At 43.5% G+C, this 10,141-nt stretch overlaps 1 protein-coding gene across 1 annotated transcript in view; it reads left to right on the top strand.

Annotated features, from left to right (window-relative positions):
* The first annotated feature begins 211 nt into the window (after window positions 1-211).
* SLC41A1 (solute carrier family 41 member 1) overlaps window positions 212-10,141 on the top strand; it is a 49,855-nt gene continuing 39,925 nt past the window's right edge. Inside the window, exons 1-2 of the mRNA XM_088479625.1 lie at window positions 212-428; window positions 2,498-3,298. Of these exons, the coding sequence (XP_088335751.1) occupies window positions 2,933-3,298 (366 nt within the window). The 5' untranslated portion in view covers window positions 212-428; window positions 2,498-2,932. The remainder of the gene's footprint in view (window positions 429-2,497; window positions 3,299-10,141) is intronic.

Raw genomic sequence — 10,141 nt, 5'->3', positions numbered from 1 at the left:
TAGGCTCGTGACTGTTTAAGATCACCTACAATACTACATTGACTGACTGACATAGCCATCCTATAGTGCTGCAGTGCAGTGATTGTGTGCACATCAAAGATAGGCTGCAGCTGTTGTTCCCTGCCTGCCCCAACGCGTGTCTTCACAGCCTGAAGCTTGATTGGTGGAAACTACTGTCAATCTCCTACAGTAAAGTTTCAGCCCAATCACTTTTGTGTCCGCCAATCGCCGGGGTGATTGACTTTAGACTCCTGCACCTATTGGTTGAGGTGGCGACAGAGCTCTGACGTAACGGGGAAGTTAAAGTGTTGCTGATTGATTAGAAGTGTTGCAGTGTTGGAGCTGCAGAAGAGAGAGTGCGGGCTGCGCAGTTGGAGGGTGTGAGTGAGACAGGCGCTGGGGGAGAGTGCTGGCAGCGCACTGTACAGGTGAGTTGTGCTGTGGGGGATGTTGCTGTAGCAGTTTCATCCTGCGTCCCCTCGTCTCTACTTCATAGGTTAGTATGTAGGTCGCTGCTGCTATATAGATGAGGCTGGCAAATAGCGGATCTGAGCACTGAGTTACAGCGGCATCTGCAGTGAGTGTGTGACCGGGGGAGATGCCTCCGCGCTGTCAGCACCCGGGTGATGATTATATACATGCTGCGGATGGCATCCCTGCTCTCCTGACCGCGCTCTTGTTAGTACCTGGGTCTGTGAGGCTGCTGTATGTCGGACCCCAGTCCTCCCTGTGCTGGCTGTAGGCCTCTTGTACAGCGCTCTTACAGACTGGTAAGGTGGCTCATGTTCTAATATCTACCTCTTTTATGCTGCCCCGGCATAATTTGGAGTCATTTATAAGATTTATATTTATCCCGGGACTGCTGCTGTTCCAGGTCAGAGCCCACAGTAAGTAAGTGGCAAGTCAACCAGGTTCCTCCTGTGAGATTTCTTCATTCAGGTGTTGGGTGTTTTGTATATTCCCGTGATGTCAGTGCTGTAAAAGTCTGGTCACCAGGTCTTTCATATACAGTGTCTGGTATGCTTTTATGTGGCTAAGTAGGAGACGACTATTTAGTGATTGGGGTGCTCACTGTCTCCCCTTCCACATGATTGTAATCATGCTATGCATTGCCCGTGTAGGGATGTAGTCTGGAACCCGACTGTCTAAATGCCGACCGCCGGCTTCCAGACTGCTTTAGCCCGACTAGGGACAAATGACAGGCGTCTAAATGTAGACGCCTGTAATTTGCCGACGTCGGGAGACCGACATCCCGATCGAGAGGATGCCGGGTGCCGCAGCAGACAGCTGCGGGGGGGAGGGTTAGGGTTAGGCACCCCCCTGGAAAGTTAGGGTTAGGCTAGGGGGAGGGAGGGTTAGGGACACCTGGGGGAGGTTAGGGTTAGGCACCCACCCGGGGGACTTAGGTTTAGGCAGCGGGGAAGGGGGGGGATTTGGTTAGGCACCCCTAAGGAGGGCTAGGGGGTTAGGTTAGTAAATACTTGACTTTAGGACGATCGGGATTTCCTCCGTTGTCGGGCAGCCACTGTCGGGAATTGAACCGCCGGCCATGCGCCCGGTGGTTAATATATATCACACTCCTCGTGTGCTGGGGATGCTGAAGCACTTCCACACCTGGCTCCTATAGCTGTGTCCTGCCATTACGGGTAACCGCAGCATTTTCCATGTGCCTTTAACAACGAAATGATGGTATTGTTAGTATTTGTATTAGTGAACCCTGCTCCAGATGTCCTGAAAGAACTCTAGACTTACACTGACAGAAAAGTTATACAGTTGAGTAGCTTGTATAGTTTATCATTTGGTTGCAGTTAATGTGTCATTAAAATGTACTAGATATGCTGAGGGTCACTAGGATGTGTTCCAAAATAACACATTATCACTGCAGATACCAGTTTTTAATGATGTTACTCAAATGCTAAATATTTTCTATTGAAAATGTATTTTAAGCATTATTCCATGTAGTCATCAAGCTTTAAACAAGGGTGTCATTAGCTAACTGACTAAACACCACTAGATATTTTCTTTTAGATGTCGAGGAGGATGAAGAAATTCTAATTATTTAAGAAACATACCTCCGCCACAGTATGGTTTCCCATTATACATTCTATGAAACTAGGTCTGATCATGCACTCCTACTTAAATACTGGCTCCACCTTAATGTACATTGAAATCTAACATCTATTAAATATGAGTGTCCTGAGAAAATAAGGGAATCTGTTTCTGAATCTGCTGTAAAACAAGCGTCCTCTGTCTGGAGGAGCAGGAACAGTAAAGGGAGGGCTGTGCTGTATGTAGTAAATATCTCCCCCATCTGAGACTAGGACCTCTGAAACAAGTTTCCATTACCTCCTAGAGTGGGAAAAAAAAGCAAATGTGTTATATTGGAGAAGTTTATGAAAGACTTTAAGCAGTAGGAATAATTTCTAGTTTTTGTTTACTTAATCAAGGTTTGTTCTACTCTGCAACATTCCTAATGTTTTATTTATTCATATTACAGAATGAAGAAGCCAGGAAGTAATTTTAAGACGACACTGTCTGATGTCTGAATTCCTATTTCGGGCTAACCAGTTCTCTGCCCCTGCACACCCTGATTACCTAAATGCCAACACCCTGATCTAGAACTGCTTGGGGACTTGTGTGTTCCACTCCCAGCACTACTTTGTTTTCTGCTCTGTTATTGTTACAAACTCTTACAGTTCAATTTGTGAACAATTAATACAGATTTTCACCTGTGTCTGGGGCTCATGTTTGGGCAGTTTGTGTTCTTTCCTTATCCCACTAAGTGATTAATGGGGGGCATCTCTGTCTCTTCAGACTTCAAAGCCATAGAGGGCAAAGACTATTTAGGAGGGCTCTCCCTGAAGTGCAGGCGAGCATTGCCCTCTGTATTTAAGGGTTTTCTTAACTCAAGGCAGTCTTAGAGGTTGCCACTATGCCACCTGTCAGAGAGCACAGGGATGAACTGGCAGCCAATGGCATTGTCCATCCTGCTTTGCAGAACCAGCAAGATATTAATGTAGGTCAAGATCCACTGATGGTAAACCCAGGATTTTTAAGGCCTGACAAGACGGAGGTTATAGGATCCTTTGCAAATACCAAAGGTGTGCAAGAAGAAGATGCTTTGCTGGAAAATGGGAGCCAGAGCACCGATAATGATGACCCAAACGTAGACCCATCTTGTGAAACTGTGGTGCCACTGAAAGAGACTTCCTTTACCATTGGACTCCAGGTTCTCATACCTTTCTTATTGGCTGGTTTTGGGACTGTGGCTGCAGGGATGGTGCTCGACATAGTTCAGGTAAATACTTTGAAATTACTCCTTGCTAGGGAATTCTGAACTGACCAACTAGAATCTGATTTTTGGGGTCTGGGGTGCAATAAACTCTTCTCCACTACATTTCTGAAAACATAATAAGTTTGTTTTAGATTAACAAAAATACATTTGTGCACCCCTGAGTCACATTAGATCTACTCTAGAAGTCTGTTCAGAAGTATATAATTATAAATTATTTAGCTGCTTTAAATTCCTGGCCTGTTAATAATCGTATTAAGTGGTGGGTAGTTGGCTTCCTGCTGGCATTCCTGTGTTTAAGTAAAGTAATAGTAAGAAAACACAAGATATAGCCCAGACGCTGTAGAGTTAATGTGTGTCAACAGATTCAATGTGGTTGTGTGTGGTAGTCAATCCCACTTAAATCGCAAAATATATAAAAAATATGGCAACCACAGATTCTGTTGGCATAAATGATGTTCACTCAAACTGATAGCAACAATGTATATAATAAAAATCAATTGTATATTTATTGAAATAAAGTAACCATTGTTTAGCAATCAATTAAAACAATAAAGAACATATGTAAATAATGAATTAAATAAAAAGCACATGCAGAAAAAAATGCATATAATGATGAATTTGTGAATGAAAAGTCCCGGACTAATAAATGAACATTGAATAAAACCCTCTGGGGAGCTCCTCCATAAACCGATGAATGTATTCCAAATGATATTGTTCAGTTTATCTCCCGGTAGTGAAATTGAATAGGTAAATATGATGTAAAGGTTACCTTCCATGCAGGCTGATCAGACCCAGATCTAATGCTTGACCCCAGTTCAGATGATAGTTGCCGGGACCAAGGATGGCTGGCTTCCCGTTCTCAACCCAACTGGCGATGGAGATGCAGAGAGGAGTGGGTGGCCGCTCTAATGTTCCGGGTCCGGCACATGAAGATAGAAAGCAATGGGCTCCCGTGTTCTCAAGACGGATGGGTCGTCTGACCAGCGTGCATGGGCTCAACCCGACTTGCGAGGAGACTTTGGGAGAGGGAGTGACGCCACTCGGAGACTCCGTGTTGAACGGAAAGGAGGCAGAGGGCTCCAAAGTTCAGGTGAATATGGAGAGGGAGGCGTTGTATTCTGGTAAAATTGCTGGCTCAGAGTACTCCGGGCACAATACGAGGATGTGCAGAGGGAGCTAGCGGTGTGATTCCAGGAATCTGAAGCCGGGTATGTGTAGCAATGACAGGCACCAATGCGTTTCAACGTCCTATCTGGTGCCTTTTTCAAGGTGAATGAAACATTGTAGATCTGGGCAGTTTAAATACCTGCTTCAATTAGTCATCATTGAATACATATGATTATAATTAGTTGCTGGTTTGAGTGAAAAACCAAACTCCATGAAAGGGACATAAGCAGCAATAAGCACGTCAACTTTATGCATGCACATATATAAATTCATTTGTAAAAGTACAAGCCTAAAGATAAGTGTGTGTGTGTGTGTCAAAAGAAAAAAGAAATATACTTTGTGGCTGGATTGCATAGATATTAATGTCTGATTAGGAATTTAATTACCAGCAGATTTAGCAAAGAATGTATATATAATCCGGTCTTCAAGTCAAATATCAGAAATAGAGTTGGTGTATATAGGAAATGGAGAAAGACATCACGAGATATACCGGTAATCAGACAATGGTATTTAGTTCAATCTGCTCATTCAGTCCATCAGGGTAGAGACTATTGAGGGTAAAGATCCAGTAAACTTCTCGTTTACATAAGATTCTGAATCTGTCCCCTTGTCTGGAAGTAGGAGGTATTGATTCTATTCCTACAATTTTTAGAGCGTATATCGCCCTCATGTTTGTTCATAAAGTGTCGGGAGACACTATGTGAAATGTTTTTCTTTAGAATATTTCTCCTATGTTCTAGGAATCTCTCCTTCAGACCCTTAGTAGTTCTGTTGACATATCTGACATCCCTACACCCACACAATAACACATACCCTACATATTTAGTGTTGCAATTATGTGTTATTGTGTGGGTGTAGGGATGTCAGATATGTCGGCAGAACTACTAGGGGTCTGAAGGAGAGATTCCTAGAACATAGGAGAAATATTCTAAAGAAAAACATTTCACATAGTGTCAACCGACACTTTATGAACAAACATGAGTGCGATATACGCTCTCTAAAAATTGTAGGAATAGAATCAATACCCCCTACTTCCAGACAAGGGGACAGATTCAGAATCTTATGTAAACGAGAAGTTTACTGGATCTTTACCCTCAATAGTCTCTACCCTGATGGACTGAATGAGCAGATTGAACTAAATACCATTGTCTGATTACCGGTATATCTCGTGATGTCTTTCTCCATTTCCTATATACACCAACTCTATTTCTGATATTTGACTTGAAGACCGGATTATATATACATTCTTTGCTAAATCTGCTGGTAATTAAATTCCTAATCAGACATTAATATCTATGCAATCCAGCCACAAAGTATATTTCTTTTCTTTTGACACACACACACACACACACACACACACTTATCTTTAGGCTTGTACTTTTATAAATGAATTTATATATGTGCATCCATAAAGTTGACGTGCTTATTGCTGCTTATGTCCCTTTCATGGGATTTTGGTTTTTCACTCAAACCAGCAACTAATTATAATCATATGTATTCAATGATGACTAATTGAAGCAGACATTTAAACTGCCCAGATCTACAATGTTTCATTCACCTTGAAAAAGGCGCCAGATAGGACGTTGAAACGCATTGGTGCCTGTCATTGCTACACATACCCGGCTTCAGATTCCTGGATTCACACCGCTAGCTCCCTCTGCACATCCTCGTATTGTGCCCGGAGTACTCTGAGCCAGCAATTTTACCAGAATACAACGCCTCCCTCTCCATATTCACCTGAACTTTGGAGCCCTCTGCCTCCTTTCCGTTCAGCACTGAGTCTCCGAGTGGCGTCACTCCCTCTCACCAAGTCTCCTCACAAGTCGGGTTGAGCCCATGCACGCTGGTCAGACGACCCATCCGTCTTGAGAACACGGGAGCTCATTGCTTTCTATCTTCATGTGCCAGACCCGGAACATTAGAGCGGCCACCCACTCCTCTCTGCATCTCCATCGCCAGTTGGGTTGAGAACGGGAAGCCAGCCATCCTTGATCCCGGCAACTATCATCTGAACTGGGGTCAAGCATTATATCTGGGTCTGATCAGCCTGCATGGAAGGTAACCTTTACATCATATTTACCTATTCAATTTCACTAACTGGAGATAAACTGAACAATATCATTTGGAATACATTCATCTGTTTATGGAGGAGCTCCCCAGAGGGTTTTATTCAATGTTCATTTATTAGTCCGGGACTTTTCGTTCACAAATTCATCATTATATGCATTTTTTTTTCTGCATGTGCTTTTTATTTAATTCATTATTTACATATGTTCTTTATTGTTTTAATTGATTGCTAAACAATGGTTACTTTATTTCAATAAATATACAATTGATTTTTATTATATACATTGTTGCTATCAGTTTGAGTGAACATCATTTATGCCAACAGAATCTGTGGTTGCCATATTTTCTATATATTTTTCTAAGTAAAGTAAGTCTCAGAAGTGTTTCTATTGACTATTATCTCTCTTTATAAGGTGCTTTTATTGAAAAGCAGAGAGCAAAACCTTTATTTTTACTTTGTTTTCCTCAGCTTTCCAGTTATATAGAGCCAGATGAAGAAACTTTTTTCTAAAATGACCCCTCTAGTGGGCCTTAATAAAAAGGAAGAAAGGTCCAGTAGTATTTCATTACTGGACCTCAATTCCAGCACAATGGTTAATTGAACACTTGCCAGCATTGGACGGAATTCAATTGTTTTCGCGGCCCGCATCTCCCGTCTAAAGTGACAGGAGTTCGCAGGCCGCTATGCAATTGTTCTAGATTTTCGTGCTGATCGCGGCCAAAGTGGTCGGGTTTAGCCGCATAAAGCAGCTGGGCGCGATCGCGAAAAGTGATGTTTGGGCGCCCAAACGTGTCACTTTTCGCACATTTCAGCTCTCATCCCCAGGGGCTGCGAGCTGACATGAGGCGCTGGCAGCTGATCATGCCCGACAGGAGCAAGAATTGAATAGCTCCGTCGGGCGCGATGGGGGCAGGAATCAATTGAATTCCGCCCATTGTGTTGTGTTTTTTTTTTTTTTAATGAACATTGATCCTTGCTGGGAGGACAAGATGTAAAGAGCTATGTCTGGAGTAATTGCAGCATCTTTGAGCCATATCTATAATTGATTCTCCCAAGCAGCACCTTCAGATCACTTCTTTAGGCACCACAGTGGTGTGGCTAGGGTTAGGCACCGTTAGGGGGGTGGACAGGGGGACAGTTAGGGTACTTACTGCTCATGTCGGAATCTTCATCCATTGTGATGCTGCTGTCGGGATTTCATACCCAACCTGTCTCAAATGACCCCAGATAACACTAAAAACATGTGAAAGGACCAAAAGCTGGGTCTCTGTAGCAAGGTAGTTGGGTTTAGGGTTTCTGTGCAATATTACTTTCAAATTGTGTTCAAGGTATGTTTGCAAACTGTGTTGTGTTGAGGATATTGTTTATCCCTGATGGAATATTTGCTGGATAAGAAAATGAATGGACAATGTACAGTAGACTGGTGTAGGCCTCGGGAGCCTCAAATTAATTTTGCTAAATAACTTCCGGTTTCAAAGTTTGTCCAAACTATTGAGTTGTGAATTAATATACTGAGCCTGTTCAAAAAGTAAATTACATGTCAGTCTGAACATCCTATGTCTAGATACTTCTTTTTAAAAGGGTTTTTGTGGAATTCCTCATGGTAAAAGCATACAAAAGTAAGGTTCAGATAAATTAATATAAAGACTGCTAAATCATGTTTGGCTCTTTGCCAGCTAAAGGTCACTTGGTCATTCAGATATGGTCAAAAGGTTCAGTTGTTCAAACCAAACACCTGAATGGGGATGAAATTTGAATTAAGTACCTTTTGACTGTGGAGTGATTGTTGGTGCCTGATGGGTATTTGCATCTCATACTGCTGATTTCCTACTCGACTACTTCATGTCATGGACCATGAATCTCTAAGGAATATTTCCAGTACCCTTGAGTCCATGCCACAAACAATTCAGGCTGTTCTGGGGTCTGTGGGGTTCCTGACCAGTACTAGAAAGGTGTACCTAAGTGGCTTCTGAGTTTGTGATTTTGCACACAAGGACGTGTTACAAATTAACACCAAAGAGAGAGGAACATGGGGTCATACAATTTTTAGAGCAAAGTATGTCAATTGCTAGATCAAAGCAGTGGTATTTAGGATTATGATCCATATAAGGCATTTGATATGCTATTGCTTTTTAATTTTAGATTTGGTTCATAAAGCTCATTTCTACTTCAGGGTCCACAGGGTTGACCTTGGGGTATATCTGGATCCGCGGGCGTCACGCAGTTAAAGCTTCATCTCCCAGGATGCACTGGGTGCATCCTCCTCTATACCGAGCCACAGGCACCTCAGTTTTAGTTGGTGCCCGGCTGGAGTCGGGTCACTGTTAGCGCAGGGGTACTGATTAGCAGCCCCTAAGCTTAGTTGATTTTATGAGTTTTTTTAAAAATTTAATTTTCACTATTCAGAGCGTCAGCGTCAGACTGTCCATGTTACTCGCTTAATCAAAAATCAGCAACTTGCTCCCAAATGCTGGAAAATGGACAAATTGTTTGAACAAATTGTTTAGATCAAACATTTAATAAACTTGTCTGAACTACCCTTTTAATCTGTTTTTCTGGCATGTAGGAGCAAATTGCTGATCATCAGTTACTCCCATACGTTACCAGAGTTTCATTCCAGCCAATCAACTAGTTGGATGGTTGGACAGAAAATCTTTGTGTGTATGCAGCATTAGTTGGCTTTTCTGCCTGCAGCTACTGCGCCTTCCAAGGCTAGGACCTCTGCATTTCGGTCTTCGTGTTCAAGAAAATTCAAAGGGTCAGTCCTTCCCCAGGCAAGTGGCCACTAAGGCAGCCTCTTAAACCTAAGAAGCAAGCTTGGGGTGCTCGATACCCTGCTTCCAAACCGGTGGGTCAAGCCTCTGCCTGATGGGACGGGCCTACCTCTGGGGGATCCCAGAGTGGGAGGCCGACTTCTTCTATTCACCCAGTGCTGGTACAACACCACTACGGATGCCTGGGTACAAGATGTGGTCTCTCGGGGGTACATCCTTTCCTTTCGTCACAGGCCGCTCCACCAGTTTTTCTGCACAGGTCCTCCTTCAAGCGAAGCCAAGGCCATAGAGTCCTTGCTGAGAGCAGGGGTTGTTCCAGTCCCGCCATTTCAACGCGGGACAGGTTACTACTCTGTTTCTGGTTCGAAGCTCAATGGGTCTCATCGGCCTATTCTCAGCCTGAAGTCTTTGAACAAGTTCCTTAGAGTGCCCAAATTCAGGATGGAAACTGAGTTCCATCATTCTGGCTATGGACCCTGGGGACTACATGGTTTCCCTGGACATCCAGGACTCATACCTTCATGTTCCCATAGCGCCTTCACACCAGCAGTATCTGCGGTCTACTAATATGGCAGAACCACTTCCAGTTTCGGGCTCTACCCTTTGGCCTCTCCATGGCCCCAAGGGTATTCACCAAGATTATGGCAGTCATGGCTGCCCATCTTCAGAGCAAGGGTATACGGCTTCTTCCGTATCTTGACGACGACCTGTAGCTGGCAGGTTCTCCGGAGGTAGTTCTACAACACCTACACCTGTCTATCGCTTGTCTGCAAGCGCGCGGGTGGCTAATTGGAAGAAATCCTCCTTAATTCTCTCACAAAGGATGGTCCATTTGGG

This window comes from Taudactylus pleione, unplaced genomic scaffold, assembly GCF_031769625.1.
Source record: "Taudactylus pleione unplaced genomic scaffold, aTauple2 ptg000242l, whole genome shotgun sequence".
Taxonomy (NCBI): domain Eukaryota; kingdom Metazoa; phylum Chordata; class Amphibia; order Anura; family Myobatrachidae; genus Taudactylus; species Taudactylus pleione.
Note: the sequence above shows the minus strand (reverse complement) of the source record. Positions and strands in the feature narration are given on the sequence as shown.